Source organism: Pecten maximus, chromosome 7, assembly GCF_902652985.1.
Source record: "Pecten maximus chromosome 7, xPecMax1.1, whole genome shotgun sequence".
NCBI lineage: Eukaryota > Metazoa > Mollusca > Bivalvia > Pectinida > Pectinidae > Pecten > Pecten maximus.
The window spans coordinates 35409875-35432543 of record NC_047021.1 but is presented as its reverse complement, the minus strand read 5'-3'; the positions used below and the strand labels follow the sequence as shown (position 1 = coordinate 35432543).

The 22669-nt window shown below is 36.3% G+C and overlaps 1 protein-coding gene across 8 annotated transcripts in view; it reads right to left on the bottom strand.

Annotated features, from left to right (window-relative positions):
• The window catches only part of LOC117330696 (adenosylhomocysteinase-like 1), a 115565-nt gene that overhangs the window by 5495 nt on the left and 87401 nt on the right, over window positions 1-22669 (bottom strand). For all 8 annotated transcript variants that reach the window (XM_033889141.1, XM_033889143.1, XM_033889147.1 and 5 more), the window contains 11 exons: window positions 18900-19025; window positions 13382-13558; window positions 11829-11875; window positions 9278-9341; window positions 8783-8871; window positions 8502-8572; window positions 3007-3101; window positions 2402-2500; window positions 1776-1844; window positions 1364-1442; window positions 266-386 (listed from right to left, as the gene is read on the bottom strand). In XM_033889141.1, the coding sequence (XP_033745032.1) occupies window positions 266-386; window positions 1364-1442; window positions 1776-1844; window positions 2402-2500; window positions 3007-3101; window positions 8502-8572; window positions 8783-8871; window positions 9278-9341; window positions 11829-11875; window positions 13382-13558; window positions 18900-19025 (1037 nt within the window). The remainder of the gene's footprint in view (window positions 1-265; window positions 387-1363; window positions 1443-1775; window positions 1845-2401; window positions 2501-3006; window positions 3102-8501; window positions 8573-8782; window positions 8872-9277; window positions 9342-11828; window positions 11876-13381; window positions 13559-18899; window positions 19026-22669) is intronic.

Genomic DNA, 22669 nt, shown 5'->3' with positions numbered 1-22669 from the left:
ACAAACTTGTTCAATGTACAGTAAAACTTGCGTGAAAACACAAACTTGTTCAATGTACAGTAAAACTTGTGTAATGAAAACTCACAATGTACAGTGTAGCAAAATTCTTAAGTTCTTCAAAACTACATATTAAGACAGAACCATCTTCAAAGTACAGAGATTGTTCATGAATGCAATTACTGGATATTTGATATTTAAGTTACAGAAACCTTTAATGGATAGTGTACACATTTAGAGTTTTTTGTCATTGGTTAATGGTCAGTACCTGTAGTAGTTTGGCTTGAATGGTCCAGTCTTATTGAGTCCCAGATACTTTGCTTGTTCATCGTTGAGTTCGGTCAAGTGAGCATCAAACGTTGGTAGATGTAGACTGGCCACATATTCATCTGTAAACACGAAACCAGATATCAATTGAAGGATTTAGAGATGTGTTCGCATTTTTTTTTTTCAGGTGAAGGGCCGCGGTAACACAAGTCTGTTAGAGCACCAGCCACCTATAACTTCAGGTGAGGGGGCCGCGAAAAACTCAGTCGATTTGAGCGTCAGCCTCATTACTTCAGGTGAAGGTCTGAGGTGTGTGGTTTGACGCTCCCCATCTATGTATTTCTCAGAAAGCTGAGAAAATGGTCTGTCATTGTTATGTCCCTGAGCAAGACACTTTACCCTAATAGCTCTGAATGGCAAGCGACGGGCATCCCAATATGTTGCAGTGAGGTAGTCACCAACTACTACAAGAAAACCCCCACCTCAAAATGACCCTGACTGTTGACAGGGCGACAAACTCAGCAAACAAACAAACAAAAAATAATAAGCTTTTGTATTTCAAAAATGGTCAAGTGTGTCCTTTGTCCTTGACCCCCAAAATCTGTTCAGGTGTAAGAATTAGATGCTGTGATGTTATGATGTGTTTATGAACTAAACCAAGTGGTTCAAGAGATATCCTGTAATCAAGCTCTTCATTGTCAAAAGTGGTCAAGTGTGACCTTTAACTTAACCTTGACCTATGATCACCAAAATCTAATTATGCAGGTGTAAGAATTTCATGTTGTGATGTTATAGTGTGAATATGAACTAAGCCTGTCAATGGGCTTAAGAAATATCTTTTTCAAGCTTTTTTATTCTAAAAGTGGTCAAGTGTGACCTTTGACCACCAAACTATAATCATATGTACACACAACAGATGCATACAAGAATCCAGGAATGCACACATGTAGGTATCTCCTATGAGATAGGTCCAGAAAACTTGACCTTGATACAAACTATGGTATCAAAGGGGCATAACTCTGTATAAACTGTAGCATGAAAGCACAAACATTTCCTTATTTGATTACTTTTCTTCCTTTTATGTAATAAACTGACTTACCCATTTTCTTTGGAAGGAGGTAGACATCTTGCTTATATCTGCCTGCAGGAGCATTATATAGCTCTATCAAAGCTAGTGCCTGAAATAACACACATATAAAATGTCTTAGCTAACCAAGAATGCAAGTGGATTGTAATATTGGTTTAAAATTAATCAAGATCTTCCTCTGCGGGACTTTCATTCAGCTTGAGCTGCATGTACAGGTATTTCTAAAAAGTTGTCAACTTCAGAAAAATCACATCTTTCCGTCATGACTTTAATTCTTTCTTTTTTTAATGCATGGCAGAGTAATAATGAATCTGAGATGTACGACAGAGTTATTAAGAATGTGAGATGTCCTACAGAGTTATAAAGAATGCGAGATCGCACTTGTCCGTTGATTAAACACCTGAGCACTAAGTCGTTAACTCACCTGGGTGCCTGCTGTGATGGACACTACAAACGATGGTACACTGGAACAACTGAGATTCACCAGGCGACCCTGAAAGCAAAGGTCAAAGGTCAGGCTTTTTAATCAGGGAGTACATAATTTGTTTACACAACAAGAAAACTCAAAGCAACAGTGGCTTCTCATTATCAGAAAAATGTTACTGATTTAAAAAAAAAAATCACCAAAACAGTCACATGAATGCTTCTAGCTACAAAATATGAAGTTTGACATTGACAAACACATGTCTGGGGATGTTTGATAAAATGTCTAACATCTGGTGTAGGGGTCAGGGGAAATTTGGATTATATGTTGTGTCAAAGAAGAAAGTGAATATCTAAGATAAGGACCATCAGCTTCTGTAGTGGACTGAAATAGAAGTGTGAGTACTTAAGATAATTAGGACCATCAGATACAAAAGTTGACTGACACAGGGTGTGAACATTTAAGGTAAGGACCATTAGCTACTGGAGGTGTCTCACACAGGGTTATGAACATTTAAGGTAAGGACCATTAGCTACTGGAGGTGTCTCACACAGGGTTGTGAACATTTAAGATAAGGACCATCAGCTACAAAAGTTGACTGCCACTATCACCGTTGTCATGCCTACCTCGGCCAGGAGGATGATTCTCTTGCCGTCCGGCCAGATTATATGATCAACCTGTGACCGGACTTTTTCCCATGTTAGATCCGGGGTCCTCAGACTTCCCTGAAACATTTCACTTAAATTTTAACTCTACATATATATATTCCAACGAAAAGAAAAAAAACAAAGGTCAAACAAAATTTCCGTGATAAAAAACTGTTCTCAATTCCAATAATTAGAACTGCGTGTATCATTTTATTTTCTAATGTCTGTTTTCAATTTATTAGTACTCCAAGCAATATGATCCTGAAACATGAATCGAATATTCACATTCTAGTCATAATTAAAAATTATTAATTTACATTCAAAGTGGTATATATTTTCATGCCTTTATGCAAGATGTCAATGATGGACAACCACTTAACATTTCTAACTTGACAGAAATATCATCAAAGAGATAAGTTGTATATTATATGTCAATCTCCTGGGACTGAACTTCCACAACAGCAATATCAAATTAACATGGGCTCGATATGAATCGAGTATTTTTATTGTTATGCGAGAGTAAATGAAAGAAGCTAAGCACCAGAGAATAAGTATCTATTCGATTGTTGATGCCAGAAACCTACCACATCGATTTCTGTGTTAGAGTGTCCCATATTACACACAATACAGCCTGTCTTCATACGATCCATGAAGCTACGTGTTACAACGTTCTTATTTCCTGGAAAAACAGAATAAAAGTCACTCTAGAAAAATGGCACAATTGCTAGAGTTCAAAAAAACTAAAATGGAAGCTTCAAAGTTAAATTGGGTGTTACTTGACAGAATATCGCATGCCAATTTGTTAAGTGTCAATTTGTTAAGTGTCAATTTGTTATGACTATTTTTTTGACAAATTGGGAGGTGCTTGACAGGATCAATTTGTTACAACATGTCAATTTGTTACAACATATCAATTTGTTACAACATGTCAATTTGTTACATATCAATTTGTTACAACATGTCAATTTGTAACATATCAATTTGTTACAACATATCAATTTGTTACAACATGTAAATTTTGTTACAACATGTCAATTTGTTACAACTATATCCATAAAAAATGGCACGCAATATCTTGTAAAGTATGTCCCTCTAAGTTATAGAGGAGCTGAACGAATTGTCACACTACAAAGATTGCCTTCAGATGTACGATAACACTACAAAGATTGCCTTCAGATGTACAATAACGCTACAAAGATCGCCTTCAGATGTACAATAACGCTACAAAGATCGCCTTCAGATGTACGATAACACTACAAAGATCGCCTTCAGATGTACAATAACGCTACAAAGATCGCCTATTTATAATTCAGATGTACGATAACACTACAAAGATCGCCTTCAGATGTACAACAAGAGGCCCAGAGGGCCTGTATCGCTCACCTGGTTTCATGAGATATGAAACAAGAATGATGCTTAAGCATATTTGTCGCTGGTATTGCTATGTCAATATATATCATAAGCATTTTATATGGGTACATGTACATTGGTTTTATTTTAATACTAAAAATGCCAAAAGGTACATTAATCCATGAAATGAAATTGACTTTTGGCGCGACCCCATAGGGATGCTACCACACAAATGTGAGTGATATCCATTGCTTAGTTTCAGAGAAGATCTTGTTTAGACCAATTGGCCCCTTTTGACCCTGCCCTCTGGGGGTCAGCTCCTTCCTTTATACAATTTTGAATCCCTACCCCAATAGGATGCTAATAGTCAAATATGAGCTGTTTCAGAGAAGTTGTTCATATCAATTTAGCCAAATTGACCCCTTTTGGCCCAGCCCCTCAGCCTCCAGGGGGTTGGCCCCATCATTTGTACAATTTTGAATCCTTAACCAAAGTGAATGCTACCAGTCACATATTAAAGATATCCATTGCTTATTTTCAGAGAAAAAGTTGTTTATATCAATTTTGCCAAAATAACCCCTTTTGGCCCCGCCTCTTAGGTCCCCTGGGGTCAGCCCTGTCATTTGTACAATTTTGAATCCCTACCCTAGGGGGTTGCTACCAGGCAAATATGAGTGATATCCATTGCTTAGTTTCAGAGAAGAAGTCGTTAATATCAATATAGCTATATTGACCCATTTTTGCCTCGCCTCTCAGGCCCCTAGGGGGTCAGAACCACCATTTGTACAACTTTGAATCCCCACCCCATAGTGATTGCTTCCAGGCAAATAGGCGCAATATCCTTTGCTCGGTTTCAGAGAAGAAGTCGCTTATATCAATACAGCCAAATTGACCCCTTTTGACGCCGCCCCTCAGGCCCCTTGGGGGTCAGTCCTGTCATTTGTACAATTTTGAATCCCTACTCTAGGGGGTTGCTACCAGGCAAATATGAGTGATATCTATTGCTTAGTTTCAGAGAAGAAGTTGTTTATATAAATTTAGCCGAATTGACCCCTTTTGGTCCCGCCCGTCAGCCCCCAGGGAGGTAGACCCCACCATTTGTACAATTTTGAAACCCTACCCCAAAGGGATTCTCACAGTCAAAATTGAGCAATATATATTGCTTAGTTTCAGATGAGAAGTTGTTCATATCAATTTAGCCAAATTGACCCCTCTTGGCCCCACCCCTCAGGCCCCCCGGGGGTCAGCCACACCATTTGTACAATTTTGAATCCCCACCCCATAATGTTGCTACAAGGCAAATATGAGCAATATCGTTTGTTCGGTTTCAGAGAAGAAGTTGTTTTTATAAATATAGCCCAATGACCACATTTGGCCCCGCCCTTCCGGCCCCTGCGGGTCAGCCCGATCATTTGTACAATTTTGAATCCCCACCCCATAGTGTTGCTACCAGGCAAATATGAGCAATATCGTTTGTTCGGTTTCAGAGAAGAAGTTGTTTTTATAAATATAGCCCAAATGACCACATTTGGCCCCGCCCTTCCGGCCCCTGGGGGTCAGCCCCATCATTTGTACAATTTTGAATCCCCACCCCAAAGTTATGCTACCAGGCAAATATGAGTGATATCCATTGCTCGTTTCAGAGAAGAAGTCGGTATCATCAATATAGCTATATTGACCCATTTTGGCCCCGCCCCTCAGGCCCCTAGGGGGTCAGTCCCATCATTTGTACAATTTTGAATCCCCACCCCATAGTGTTGCTACCAGGCAAATATGAGCAATATCGTTTGTTCGGTTTCAGAGAAGAAGTTGTTTTTATAAATATAGCCCAAATGACCACATTTGGCCCCGCCCTTCCGGCCCCTGGGGGTCAGCCCCATCATTTGTACAATTTTGAATCCCCACCCCAAAGTTATGCTACCAGGCAAATATGAGTGATATCCATTGCTCGTTTCAGAGAAGAAGTCGGTATCATCAATATAGCTATATTGACCCATTTTGGCCCCGCCCCTCAGGCCCCTAGGGGGTCAGTCCCATCATTTGTACAATTTTGAATCCCCACCCCAAAGTGATGCTACCAGGCAAATATGAGTGATATCCATTGCTCGGTTCCAGAGAAGAAGTCGTTAATATCAATATAGCTATATTGACCCATTTTTGCCTCGCCCCTCAGGCCCCTAGGGGGTCAGCACCACCATTTGTACAATTTTGAGTCCCCACTCCATAGTGATGCTTCCAGACAAATAGGAGCAATATCCTTTGCTCGGTTTCAGAGAAGTCGTTTATATCAATATAGCCAAATTGACCCCTTTTGGCCCCGCCCCTCAGGCCCCTGGGGGTCAGCACCACCATTTGTACAATTTTGAATCCCCAGCCCATAGTGATACTTCCAGACAAATAGGAGCAATATCCTTTGCTCGGTTTCAGAGAAGAAGTCGTTTATATCAATGTAGCCAAATTGACCCCTTTTGGCCCCGCCCCTCAGGCCCCTGGGGGGTCAGCCCCATCATTTGTACAATTTTGAGTCCCCTACCCATAGGGATGCTTCTGACCAAATTTGTTCAAATTCTGATCAGTGGTTATGAAGAAGAAGTCAATTGTTGACGGACGGACGGACGGACGACAGACGACGGACGACGGACGGACGGACGGACGACGGACGACGGACGCCACGGTATGGCATAAGCTCACCTTGGTCCTTCGGACCAGGTGAGCTAATAACACTACAAAGATCGCCTTTAGATGTATGATAACACTACAAAGATCGCCTTCAGATGTACAATAACACTACAAAGATCGCCTTCAGATGTACGATAACACTACAAAGATCGCCTTCAGATGTACAATAACACTACAAAGATCGCCTTCAGATGTATGATAACACTACAAAGATTGCCTTCAGATGTACAATAACGCTACAAAGATCGCCTTCAGATGTACAATAACACTACAAAGATCGCCTTCAGATGTATGATAACACTACAAAGATCGCCTTCAGATGTACAATAACACTACAAAGATCGCCTTCAGATGTACAACAACGCTACAAAGATCGCCTTCAGATGTACAATAACGCTACAAAGATCGCCTTCAGATATACAATAACGCTACAAAGATCGCCTTCAGATGTACAATAACACTACAAAGATCGCCTTCAGATGTATGATAACACTACAAAGATCGCCTTCAGATGTACAATAACGCTACAAAGATCGCCTTCAGATGTACAATAACGCTACAAAGATCGCCTTCAGATGTACGATAACACTACAAAGATCGCCTTCAGATGTACAATAACACTACAAAGATCGCCTTCAGATGTACGATAACACTACAAAGATCGCCTTCAGATATACAATAACGCTACAAAGATCGCCTTCAGATGTACGATAACACTACAAAGATCACCTTCAGATGTACGATAACACTACAAAGATCGCCTTCAGATGTACGATAACACTACAAAGATAACCTTCAGATGTACGATAACACTACAAAGATCGCCTTCAGATGTACGATAACACTACAAAGATCACCTTCAGATGTACGATAACACTACAAAGATCGCCTTCAGATGTACAATAACACTACAAAGATCACCTTCAGATGTACGATAACACTACAAAGATCGCCTTCAGATATACAATAACACTACAAAGATCGCCTTCAGATATACAATAACGCTACAAAGATCGCCTTCAGATATACAATAACACTACAAAGATCGCCTTCAGATATACAATAACACTACAAAGATCGCCTTCAGATATACAATAACGCTACAAAGATCGCCTTCAGATGTACGATAACACTACAAAGATCGCCTTCAGATGTACGATAACACTACAAAGATCGCCTTCAGATGTACAATAACACTACAAAGATCGCCTTCAGATGTACAATAACACTACAAAGATCGCCTTCAGATGTACAATAACACTACAAAGATCGCCTTCAGATGTACAATAACACTACAAAGATCACCTTCAGATGTATAATAACGCTACAAAGATCGCCTTCAGATGTACGATAACACTACAAAGATCGCCTTCAGATGTACAATAACACTACAAAGATCGCCTTCAGATATACAATAACGCTACAAAGATCGCCTTCAGATGTACAATAACACTACAAAGATCGCCTTCAGATGTATGATAACACTACAAAGATCGCCTTCAGATGTACAATAACACTACAAAGATCAACTTCAGATGTACGATAACACTACAAAGATCAACTTCAGATGTACAATAACACTACAAAGATCGCCTTCAGATGTACAACAACGCTACAAAGATCGCCTTCAGATGTACGATAACACTACAAAGATCGCCTTCAGATGTACAATAACGCTTTTCCTCCACATAGTGATAATTGATAAAAAAATTCATTTTTCATTCCCAAAACAATCGTGAGACGCCATGTATTTAAGATGTCACAATAGATTTTCTGTTTTTCAAATCTTTTTCATAGAACATACAGCAATGTAGAATAACAAGTGGCCTCTGATGAATTGAATGTACAAGCATGTATTCATTTTTAATTAATTTTCAAACTGGGGATACCAAACATTTAATTATAACCATATCAAACAATATGTCAAAAACAAGTGAGATACTTAAAATCTCCCAACACAAAAAAATGAAATATGACAAAGACGTTAGGAACAGACCTTTGAGAAAACAGGGTTTAAGTTTTTATCGAAGAGAGTGAATTAAAATCTCACCTGAGCATGTGATCAGAATGTCAACTTGTCGGACAACCTCTTCCAGTCGTACCACTCGGAAACCGTCCATGCTGTCAACAAATCCACCAATATATAAATTGTGGTTTGTACATGTATATCTCTTGAAACATTCTTAAAAACAATTGATAGTAGTATGGGAATCAAGTTTTGTCTTTATCAGTTTGAACAGCCACCATTTCAATTACCAGAATTATTTGGAAAATATGGGAAGTCGTCCAGGAGATTATACACTCCTCTAATAGCAGTCATACAACACTTACCAGGCCTGGAGAGCACAGATTGGATCAATCTCTGTCACCATAACACTACATCCAAGTCCCTTGAGGGCTGAGGCACAACCTTTCCCAACCTGGAACGACACATGGAAAATATAACACAACAGTTAACAATAATGATTTATTTATGATGAAAAATCTGTTTGGTATACCAGCTAAATCAAAAAAGAAATAAAGAACAAAGAAAAAAAAAGGGAAACTAATTACTTAAACAAACATACCAGTTCACATCCAGTTATAGCTGTATTTATTCTAGGATGGCCATCAATATACATTTTTTGTTATTGGTTACTTTAAAGACTTTCTTCCCAGACCTTGGCTGTTGTGAGCAAACCTTACAAGAGATTTCACACTTTCAATTTCAGCTAAAACAGATCTTACTTCATTATCTCACATGTTGTCATAGTTACTGTTTTTCAGTCTGCTTGATGTTATTTACAATTTCCCAGTGACCTTGACCCTGTGACCTTGTCAACTCACCTCACCGTATCCACAGACAACCACTTGCTTTCCTCCAAACATGACATCGGTTGTCCTCTTTAGCCTGAAATATAAAGCCAAATGTCATCATCTGACAGAAATATAACAGAATTATCTCCCTTTAGCCCTTCAGAGAATATAATCTCAGTTGAGTTGACAGACAAGAACTGATCATCAGATTCAAAAACTTTCAGATTAATTCTCCTCAGCTTAATATCTTTTCTATATGTATTTAATTATCTGAAATCACATTCCTAATCACATATGGTGTCGAGACTTTCCAGAGTTACTTCCCCTTAAAAAATAACTTTAGATATTTGAATATAATCACACTACTAATTGATCTAAAAGCTATTGTTACCTCCACTCAGATGATATCTTTTAGACATTTAATTATCTGTGATAACATTCCTAATCTCATCTGATGTACAATTATCCTGGAATTATTTCCCCTTTCACTGAATATTTTTATATCAGTATAATTTCTCTCCAATTTAATTTTTCTCCAGAGATTTCATCCACATTTTAATCTTAAGTTCAAGATACTTCTTAATCTGTAATCCAGATCAATCCTTCAATTATCTTTTGATCTGCTTATCATGTTTTTGAAAAACGCTTTTTTAATACTGGTTTATTTTGTTTAACATTCTATAAACAGCTAGGGTCATTTAAGGATGTGCCTGGTTTTGGAGGTGGAGGAAAGCCGGAGTACCCGGAGAAAAACCACCGGCCTACAGTCAGTACCTGGCAACTGCCCCACATTGGTTTCGAACTTGCAACCCAGAGGTGGAGGGCTAGTGATACCACCACGGCCCCCTTTTAAATACAATTAAGCCATCACGTAATTCTAATTCTCTGAATCCACTTCTCCATACTTTAAATTTTCCAACTATCCCTTAATCTTTTGATCCATTTCTTAATATGTTCATACATTTATCCATCACAGGAAATGAAAGATGATGTGAAACTACCAATAAAAAGGAAAATATTTCTAATTATCTATGAAATATGCTATTACTCTATGACTTAACTCCATTCCAGATATTGGTAAAATTCTTGTTTTTACATTATCATTGTACATAGCTGGATTTTCAAACATTCTTCTCTACAGTCTGCATATTTGTCTATTTCAAAAACCTAATCTTTTCACAAAATAATACATTACAATAATATTTTTAAGCTGAATTGAGTCAAAGATAATGTATTAGTGCATACCTTATTTGAGTCACAGATAAGATATTGGTTCATATCTTACATTGAGTCAAAGATAATATATTAGTTCATTACCTTACCTTGAGTCAAAGATAATATTTTGGTTCATACCTTACCTTGAGTCAAAGATAATGTATTGGTTCATACCTTACTTTGAGTCACAGATAATGTGTTGGTTCATACCTTAAGCTGTTTAAGCAGAACTATTGAATTTTTGAGATTCTATAACGTTTACTGGTTCAGATTTACATTTAAAATCTGGAGCATAAATTGTAAGAATACCTCTAAAACTAAGATATTTGGGAAGTAATGTTTGCCAAAACTCAATATAAAAAGTTGTGTTTACATTGATATCTGTATCATACCAGCTAATCACCTAAATTTGAATCAAAATAGCAATTGAATCTCCTTGCCAAATAACAAAACATTTTACATCTTGAATTCATCAGATCACTATAGAATCAACAGAAGCCATCTGGTTTGGAGTCGTGTTGTAACAGAGTCGTGTTTTATCAGGATTTATTTTAGTCTTGGTACTATACATCTGAGAAATCAGGAATAAATAATCAACAAATCCTTGTTTCCTAAATCCTGTGATCGTGATGCTGTTAATATCATATTTCAGTGTTCAGAAGGTTAACTATTTTCGATGTTTGCCTATAAAACAATGAAAGAAACTAGACTGAAACTCAACAAGATAATTATTGTTTGTGATTACATAGACTTAAAAAACAGTCTGCATCCGTAGATAGCATCTGGCATGCAGACAACTATGGTTCTGTATCCTTCCTGTAACCTTCATACTGACACTGACACTAGCTATAACGTTTCTATAGAGAACTCAAGCAGCAAATCTCACGTACACACACCTTGTAGTAACAGCCAGCCTAAGGATACCTTGTGTGCCTTGTCCTCTGTATGTACATACCAGATACAGTCTCCTAGCTACTCTCTAGTTCTATAGGTCGTAGATGTTAAATTGACTATAATCATGTCACCACATAATCAAATATCTTTTGTTGTTTCTATCTCAGCTAATGGTTATCTAAGTAATTTTAATTCTTTCATTAAACTTTTTGAAAATTATCACAATTAGATCATTTCAGGGTGTATTGACAAACTTGATACATTTTTTTGATTTCAGCAGATGATTTAGTATAAAATAAACAAAATTTTGATGATCAACATTTTGGAAAACAAATTTATTTCCAAAACAGGAATTAAAACCTGCTGAGAAAAAATACACTTTTTACTGATACAATGAACATTGATATCATAAAACCAAGAAGGGAAGTAACTCTGTCCTTTAATTATGCTACAATCCCCATATTATACTTACGCATCCAGGATGGATTCACGACAGCTGTATAGATTGTCAAACTTGGTCTGGAATCAGAAAGTTTCGAAAGTTTTAGTTTAAAGTTTTTAATTGAAGTTAATTTTAGACAAATACCTGGAATTCTTGGTATACATGTATCATCATATTATATAGTTTAGGGTCTGGAGAATGGTATAATCATATTATATATCTTAGGGTCTGGAAAATGAAAGGTACAATATTAACAGTACCGTATAGCAAGATTTATAGAAAATTTTTATCATCATTTGAATCTTCAAGACAAACTTAAACAAGTCAGATGGAATTGAGTTTAGATCAGAAAATCAGCTGTCTGGAATGTCTTAATTTGGTTTTTAGGGATTGTCAGAAGTGAGATGTAGGAATAGAATATCAGAAAGTCTGTTGCGTGAACTGTCAGAAAGTCAGATCACTGTCTGAAACAGGAATAACAAAGCCCGGTTTATATACACTCCTTCTTACAAAGAGTCTTGTTCATAGGATCCTGGAAAGTGCTTGGCTGTGATGTCTTACCATATCAATCGTAAGATAAGATTAAACTCATGTCTGGTAATAAGCCCACCAATGTATTTTTGAATTCAGTACAAATGCCAACTTGAGCTATTGCATTGAACTGCAGCAATAATCGCTTACTTTACTTTGAGTCAAAGATGATGTATTGATGTATATCTTACTTTGAATCAAAGATGATGTATTGATGTATATCTTACTTTGAATCAAAGATAATGTATTGGCCGGTGTATATCTTACTTTGAGTCAAAGATGATGTATTGGTGTATATCTTACTTTGAGTCAAAGATGATGTATTGATGTATATCTTACTTTGAGTCAAAGATGATGTATTGGTGTATATCTTACTTTGAGTCAAAGATGATGTATTGGTGTATATCTTACTTTGAGTCAAAGATGATGTATTGGTGTATATCTTACTTTGAGTCAAAGATGATGTATTGGTGTATATCTTACTTTGAGTCAAAGATACTGTATTGGTGTATATCTTACTTTGAGTCAAAGATGATGTATTGGTGTATATCTTACTTTGAGTCAAAGATGATGTATTGGTGTATATCTTACTTTGAGTCAAAGATGATGTATTGATGTATATCTTACTTTGAATCAAAGATACTGTATTGGCCGGTGTATATCTTACTTTGAGTCAAAGATGATGTATTGGTGTATATCTTACTTTGAGTCAAAGACGATGTATTGGTGTATATCTTACTTTGAGTCAAAGATAATGTATTGGCCGGTGTATATCTTACTTTTGAGTCAAAGATAATGTATTGGTGTATATCTTACTTTGAGTCAAAGATAATTTATTGGCCCCTGGATTTTGCAGGAAAAATATGGTACACGTGTCACCCAGGTACATGTATAAAGGTCTGTGCTTTGATAGCAGTTTCTAGAATCTGTCACCATCAAGCAGGTATTAATAAATAATATATCTGTAAGATATGCTGGTGATACTTGAAGCAGAGACCTTGATAACAAAGCAAAAAGTACTGACTGACCATCAGGTGACAGCACTGACTGACCTTGGTGACAGAGTCATTGACATTCATTGCGGGGACGGTCAGTTTGCCAGACTTGGACAGTTGGTAGAGACGGTGGACACCAGTCACGCTCTCCTCCACGATTCCCTTAATCATGTTAAACATGGCTGGATAGCGTTTCAGCATCAAGTGTGTTGCATCTCCACCATCATCCAGGATCTGAAGGTCAAAGGTCAAACAATCAAAATAAAATTATAGCCAATTAAAATTCATCATGTCATCTGTAAAATTAAGGTCAAACTGGTAGTATATAACTGCTGTAATTAGTTTTGTGATGTACTTATAATCAAATTCACATTTTCCTTCCGTTATTTAATAGAGGAATATTTTTCTCTAATGATAACATTATTTTTGACTGTCTAGTTTCTACCTTGAATGATACACATGTTGCGGAAGAATTAAATTTTAATATTTGTACTGCAGATATTCATATTTCAATGTTGACTCGGAATCAATACCTCAACATCCAACTAGACTTTCTATTCATGATAACTTTCAAAGGTTTTTTTTTTTCTCTCCCTCTCTCAAAAATCTGTTTTTCAAAGAAACTGGGGATAAGTTGAAAGTTTCGCATTCGAGCTTTGCTCTTTTTAAATGTATTCAAGGCAGTTTTACGTTCTAACAGAGTATCTTCATCAATGGCCAATTACAATATTTCCAGATCATCAATCAAGCCTAAACTGGTTGACGGGTGTTGGAATCATGCATTTCAATATATTTGCATACAGAAGTGCTTAGATGGAAACAGCCATAACATCTCCCATGGAAGGCAGCTGGTAGACAAAGCACATACATATTTTTTACCTATAAAATGCTATCTTAAAATCTATTTAATGTCTCTTCATAGCAGTTTGTGTTTTGTGTCTAATGAACTGAATCTACTAATGTACAAAGGTCCCACGAGGCTTTTACAACATGAATCTAAATAGAATAGTGTATTATCACACAACATATTGCTACAGTCGTTTCCATAGATACACATAACAAAATAATGCAAATGAGTTCTAACTGAATTATTGGTAACATTCACCTGACTTTTTTCTTTTGCAGGCTATTAATGTGTAACATTTAATTCAATAGTGCGACTTTAGGTTACCGTTATGATCTTTAACCTTTGAAACTCTCGAAAAAATATTCCGATCTGTTCAGGAAAGGATAAGACCTTAAAAAATTATATATTTCAAAAGAAAACGGACAAAACTTTAATAAAATATCTACAACTATCTACATCAGGTATGGAGGCAATTTAAGCTACTGTAATTATTCTAAAAAAATGCCCCCTCCCTAATGAATGCCCCCCACCCTATTTTGAGAGATCCCCCCCCCCCCCAAAAAAAAAAACCCCAAACAAACTTAACATGTTTCAATGATAATATCCATCCACATGTGTTCAGAGTTTAGAACATTTGAACGTTTAAAGCAACTTAGTCTTACAATGTTATGGACAGCTAAACACTTGTTTCATGATGTCAAACAAGTACACTTAACAGACCTAACAACCGTTACCGACTCTAAAATTTGGCCTTCTATTAACCCCCCCACTCCGATGAAAAATTGCAAGCCCCCAGGGCATTTTTTAGAATAAATACGGTAATTTCACAAGATAATATTTCACAAGGTTTCAAGACTTGCTTGTTTTCTATTTGTAGTATGAAAGACATAAACAATGTTAGCTGATATAGTGCCTCTACCCTTGTTTTCTATTTGTAGTATGAAAGACATAAACAATGTTAGCTGATATAGTGCCTCTACCCTTGTTTTCTTTTTGAGATCATGACATTACCTGCATTTGCTCTAGATTAATAAAATAAAAGATATTTTACCTTTTGGAACACCTGGCTTTATTCTCTTTGTACACTTTTAAGTGTGTTTCTATAAATCTTCTCTTCATATATTGACCTTTATCGATTTTGAGTTAGAATAATCATTATGGTTGTCAAGTTTTCGTCTCTGGTATATTTGTCAGAAGTTATTGTTTTGGATGCATTTTGAATTTTCATTCAGACTGTTTTTGAGAAGATCAGCAAATATCCATTTAGAAAATTAAGAAACTATCTAAATTATGATGCTTCATCCTTGTCTGATTTTGGTTATTTTAATTCTGTGAACATGCTGTAGTAATGGTATAATCTCTGATGAAATTAGTCATTATGAAATGAAAAACTTACCTTGAAAATTATTGATGGTAATGAATACCATGATAATTTTAATTATGTTCTATAAAATCTCATATGCATACAGTCTACGATATCTTCCTTGAACAGATTATGCATCCAATTTAGCCAACACCTATTAAATACCAAATGCTGGAAATGTTTGCCACTCTACAAAATTACTAATTGTGTGTGTGAATGTCATTTTAACTCAAAACTTATTGATTCAGAAAAAGATACACATCTTTCCTGGGCAAATGCTTCTCACTGTCAAGCGACACTTAAATCGACCTGATTTTTATCTGAAATGCCACTGCTGTGATCATTGATTAATCTGCCATCCAACTGCAGAACAAGGTGTGCACTTCTTAAAAGATATTGGAAAATACAATAAAGGAAAGCAGCAATTTTTTATGATTCCTACGATCAGCGACCAGAAAAATAACTGAATTTGAACATTAACACATCAAAGGACCTGCTCTCAGGATTACCTAACAGATATTTTATTGATGAAGAAAGTTATACAAAACAAGATCATTCAATGCCTAGCAACTGGATGCAGCACTTCAGATGCATATCCGTTACATATTATGAGCTTCACATCAAAATTCATTAATTGTTGTTGGGCTATCTAAAATTAAGTCCTCTTGATGATAATTCACCCGACCGTTAGTCAGCTCCGACAAAGTTTACAGATATAATTAATATGGACACAAATTAATATCTGTAATAGAATCTTTGACCCCAGAAGACCTATCCATACATAACTTAGATTAATATTTCATGTGACAGAGAATATTGACAACACGTTATCCGAGAAATACCAATATAATATCCTCTGTTCATTCCCCAGTAGAGTTGTCTACCTTGAAAATGGAGTTATCCCCTGATAGTAATAAGAGCCTGTGTTGTAAGTTATCTCCCTTGTCAAGTTTACCTTTCTTGAAAAAATTAAATCATGAAATATTTGTGGGTACATTCTTTCCTAGTTTGAAGCCAAATCATAACATCAAACATAATTTTTATTAGTAACCTCAGTTAAAATGCTAGAAATCAAGGATATAGATGGTTTTCTTCCTTTTTTGTAATTATTTTCATCCCAATTTTGATCGAAAAATGAAAACAGTGAATGTTTGTACACAAAACATTTCATTTCATTTTATACTGCACCCAATCTTCTATTACAGAATTATCTCCTCTTGTAGAATAACCTTCATTGTTAAGTTATCTGAACCACACAATTATTTTCAGGTGAAATGCTACCTGAACTGAATTCTGTTCTCCTTTTTGGAGTTATCACCCTTGAAGTATTATCTCCCTTGTTGAATGATCTTTATTGTAGGGGGAGCTGCGATAGCTCAGTAGGTTACAGTGACAGTCATGTAGCCTTAGGCGAAGTCAGAGATGGGTGGTTCCATACTCCCTACCCATGTTGGTTTGTGTTTCTTGTGAAGCTGAGTAATGAACTAATCTGTGTTGTGTTGGTGTCCTTGGGCAAAACACTAAATTACCTTAAATTTCTCTGGATAGCATATGGCGGGCCTCCTGTTAGTTGTTCAGTGAGGAAGTCACTGACTACTACAAGGAGACCCCCACCTCAAACAAACAAAATCTCCCTTGTAGAGGTACCTCCCAGGTCAATTAATTTCTTTTATCCTTGAATGTATATATAAAGATGCCCTCCCTGGAATCATCCCCTTTTGTAACTCTTAATTTCTGTTTGTATTAATTCTACTAGTAAAGCTATTTTTCTGGTAAAGATTACCCACCGTAATGAAGAATAATAAATGAAATTTATTTACAGAAGGTATACCATGTTTACTTTAATTCAGTGTATGTTGGTTCGTTTGATGTTGTTATCACTGTAAATGTAAAACATGTATCGCCCATGGCAGCCAAGTCTGTACTCAGTGCTTCACCTGGGTTAATGGAAGGTGTTTGAAACTATTGACTGTAAAAACAATTATCCTGTACATTCTTTCACTAACACAGAAACAACATGGACACTCCACGATTTCGATTAAATCGTGAGGTGTGACTAGTACTGCATTTTCCACTATATCCTAACTGGATCTGGCCAACTTCAAGGTAATCTGCTGAGCCAGTTAAGGTTTGTATGCTAATGTGTTTACAGTAACAGCCAGCTAACAGACAGATCAGCTTGGAGAGAGATTGGAATTCCCAACTTAATGATACAAGCAGCCAGTGAATCTGCATCCCTGGAGACAGCAGTTAAACCAAAGGGTGATGGGGTGATGAAATGGTACTGATGTGGCCGAGGCACAAACAACAATCACTATATGGTTACCTGGTGCAATTATCTGGGGATAGTTCTAAAAGGGAAGATATATTATTTATTCCGAGGGAAGGGGGCACATACCTAAATCCAAATGTGGAAGCAATATCCTATTGATGGAAAAAAAATTTCTGGGGAAGTATAAACTTGTACATGGGGAGTCTTGGTGCAATTAACCAAGAAGAAAACAAGAGGCCCAAAAGGCCTGAATCGTTCACATGGCCAGGTAGGAATTATGGAAAAAAATCCAAATTATCATGTTGACCCTAATATGTTAGTGATGTTTTAGGAAAATGGTATGCAATATTTCTAAAAGAAGTGATATTCTTCTCTGATGCATTACTGAATTATAATGTAGGGTTTTACATAGATGCATTATCCAAGTCAGTTAATGGTATTGAAATACCGAAAAATAATGTTGGTGTTTTTGTTAAATCCAACATAACCAAATAGGAAAACCATTACATGTAGTAATGGGAATCATGATGTGAAGCATGTCAATCCCTAGAAGTATAGATATAGTGTACAATGGTCACATGTTTCACAATGGCGACCTTGAAAATAGGCCAAGGTCATTTGTATGCTGAATGTTTACACTATGTCCAGCACTCAATCCTTGTTATCTGATGGCAAAATATTATGCATATGGCTAATTTTGGAACTTCAAAAGATCACTTGTTTTTACAAGGAATGACAATATCTACATTTTATAAAGACAAAGCCCTTGCATATTATTAACCTTGATCTGTACATCAGTGACCTTGATCTGTACATCAGTGACCTTGACCTGTACATCAGTGACCTTGATATTTATATCAATGACCTTGACCTGTACATCAGTGACCTAGATCTGTACATCAATAACCTTGACCTGTACATCAGTGACCTTGATATGTACATCAGTGACCTTGATCTGTACATCAGTAACCTTGATCTGTACATCAGTGACCTTGATCTGTACATTAGTGACCTTGACCTGTACATCAGTAGCCTTGACCTGTACATCAGTGACCTTGATATGTACATCAGTGACCTTGACCTGTACACTTACCATATTTGGCTGCCATCCGTCAGTGTTGATACACTTGTCAATACACCACCAGAAGTCCTCCTCTGTCTCTCCCTTCCAGGCATAGATAGGGAATCCAGCCTCTGCCAGGGCAGCAGCGACCTCATTCTACAAAATAAAATAAAAGAAGGTCAATGTATGTCATACAAGTATGTTTTATATATAGATATCATCTAGCTGTATCTCAGAATTATTGTCATATTGTTTCCTTTGTTCATCTGTACTGATGACAGAACACATGTGTACGTATCTCATTGTGATCTCAAGTTCCTGACGTAATTAAGACAAAACAGATTATATAATTGACCTAAATAACAACAGTAAACACAAACAATATAGATGATTGGTTCAGAGGTCAGTGTAGTCACACAAGTCGATACTTTACAAGGTCACAGTTTTCAGACTGAATATTTGCCACAGAAATCATATTATTGCCATGATGCAAGGTCATGCAGTTTTCAGAGGTCATGGTGTAAATGTCATATGAGTCACAAAGGTCATGCAGTTATCAGAGACATTATAGAGGTCACAGGTCAGGTCATACAGAGGCCATTAGGGGACTCTGAGGTCAATCATACCACAGTATCCTAATCTGGGGTAATAAACCCTGAGGTCATCACTATAGTCAATAAACCCTGAGGTCATCACTGTAGTCAGTCAGAAGAGGTTATACTACAGTTTGTAGCTCATATACATACAGTAAAATCATGCTGTATTCCCATACCAATAAACTGTAATAAACATTTTGTACAATTCTAAAAATCAATACACAAATTTCCATTTGTTGATAGTGTACACTCACCACCTTCATGAAAATGCTATGTACTGACAAGCTCATAAATACAAATCATAATAAGTAATCTTCTGCTTTATTTCCAATTTCACGCTTGAATAGAACAACACTGATGGCAAGTATAAAGATATTGTGCTTTTTATTATTAGTCTGTTTAAATATCCTCCATCAAAATACCAACAACTGCAAAGCCAGCAGGTATCTTGTGTTATGCTGTTCACCCAATAAAAGGACAATTTAAAATTCACAAACGTTCATCAAAATCCTACATATAGGAATAGATTTGATTTTGCTTTTAATCTTTCATTGCATTACACAACAAGTTCACATTGCTGATTATAAAAAACTGTACTGACAATGATCAAAGAGCATAATAATCCCAGGCAGGGAAATATTTTCTCATCACATTGGATGGAGATCTCAAGCCTTCGAGTAACAACATCGATTTTGTAAATGACAGGTTCCTGTACCCGTTACCCACAATCAATGGTCTCTAATCAACACCAATCACATTGCCAGACTCATTCCCTATGACTGCCAAATCAGTACAAAACAGACCACGCCATCGCCAAGCATCAATACATCTCATTTTATTTTCAATCACAGCTAATTGATTAATGTAGATCAGGCAAACCATGTAGGATAAATTGTGGTGGTGTCTCCGGGGACTTGGAGATATTTAACCTCAGTGAAACTGAGAAACAGTGACCAGCTGAATGCTGATTGTGAAATGAAAGAACGCTGGACAGTGGCCAGAATATTGCTGACCAATGAAGGATGTGTACTCTTGATTGCAAACCAGGATCAACATCGTTGACCAATGAAGGATGTGTACTCTTGACTGCAAACCAGGATTAACAAACTGTAGTTTTGACTGAAAACTTTAGGATCAATGAACTGTACTATTTACTTAAAACTCCAGGATCAATTAACTGTAGTCTTGACTGAAAACTAGGATCAAAGAACTGTGCTCAGAACTGAACTATAGGATTGATAAACAATTACATTGTACATCTCTCGGCTGAAAGCTATAGGATTCATAAAGTTCCCTAGAGCTGCATGCCAGACCAAAGTCAATGCATTCTCTGCCTAGACAGGGAGCTATATGGTGTAGTTCCTTATTCTTGGAATGAAATCAAATTAATCAACACTCAAAGTATACAATATATATCTGACAATAATACAATATTTATCTGACAATAATACAATATTTATCTGACAATAATACAATATTTATCTGACAAAAATACAATATCTATCTGACAATAATATGATATTTATCTGACAATAATACAATATTTATCTAACAATATGTCCATCTTTAGTAGTAATTAAGCCCACCTGTATTACTGCTGTTCAGTAAAATTACCAACAAATGTGATTTAATTGTTTTGTAATATTAAGCAAACTAATCAGATTTCGTCAGAGGTATGTGTTCTCTCAATTGGACAAATGTGATATATTTTGTCTGCCCTGGCAAATATGATGTATTTTGATAATCTGTTTCAGATTTAGCACAATCAGGTATCGATCTATACTATTATTAGGTATAAAGATTGACAGAGTCACGACATTTATAGGCATATGATGCCACTTCCAGCTATAATACATCCATGTATTCTCCCCTGGTAAGGGATACCAGGACAGCTAGAAGTCAATAAGTCCTGTCATCCATCATCAGGAATCTAGGAAAATCCATAGAACACTGATACAACCAAGGATATATCAATCTCAGTGATGATAAATTTGGCTATTCAGATGATGATAAATTTGGCTATTCAGATTTCTCAGCATATATCCAGTATCCATCTTATAATAACATTAGTTATGGGACAAATACAAGACACATTTGTTAAGAAAGTCAGTTCTTATCTTCAAATTTCCTCAAAGGCTCCCCTGAGTATCAGAGAATTGCTCAGCCGGAGGTATAGAAAGACCTCATATGGCACTGTGTATATGCTTGTTAAGGTAGACAGTTACAACAGTCTATTGTATCTCCATAAAGAAAAGAGTTTCAATGTGTTTTCTGAGTATAAGTTGGACATTTATGTTTATCAGAACAATTCTAAATAACACAGGAAACTGCAAGAATTAATATGTCATAATTTCCCGAAGGATATCAATCATTATAGCTTTCCTTTCACATCACAATATTTATAATATGAGATTCAATCCTTAGACTTCTTGGCTGAACAACAGGAAGATTATCTGCTGTTCTTTCAGGCAAGATATTTGTGATGTCAATAATTTTCTATATCAATACTTTGAATTTATAATTTCTAAAATTTCAATCCCTAACAAAACGGCCTGCAATTTATGCCATCTACCAAAAACACCTGCAGTGTAAACCATATCAAAACACAGACGTAGAAAGATTGTTCATTAAAAATGGATTATAACACAAAACTAATATCATCAGAAGATTTAACCTGTGAATACTGATCTGATATAAAATACCATTTTTACTTTTAATTTTAAGATGATTATAAAAGATTTGTGCTTTTACATAAAGAATAGAAATACACTCAAATGAGAGACTAAAATGCACTTAAGCTTAATCAATATTGAGTTTTTAAAAGTGATTGGCCTCAAGAGATAATACCGGATGTCAGAGGCAGGATATGTCAATTACAGGATGTCAGAGGCAGGATATGTCAATTACAGGATGTCACAGACAGGATATGTCTATTACAGGATGTCACAGACAGGATGTCTATTACAGGATGTCACAGACAGGATATGTCTATTACAGGATGTCACAGACAGGATATGTCTATTACAGGATGTCACAGACAGGATATGTCTATTACAGGATGTCACAGACAGGATATGTATATTACAGGATGTCACAGACAGGATATGTCTATTACAGGATGTCACAGACAGGAATATGTCTATTACAGGATATCACAGACAGGATATGTCTATTACAGGATGTCACAGACAGGATATAGCCATT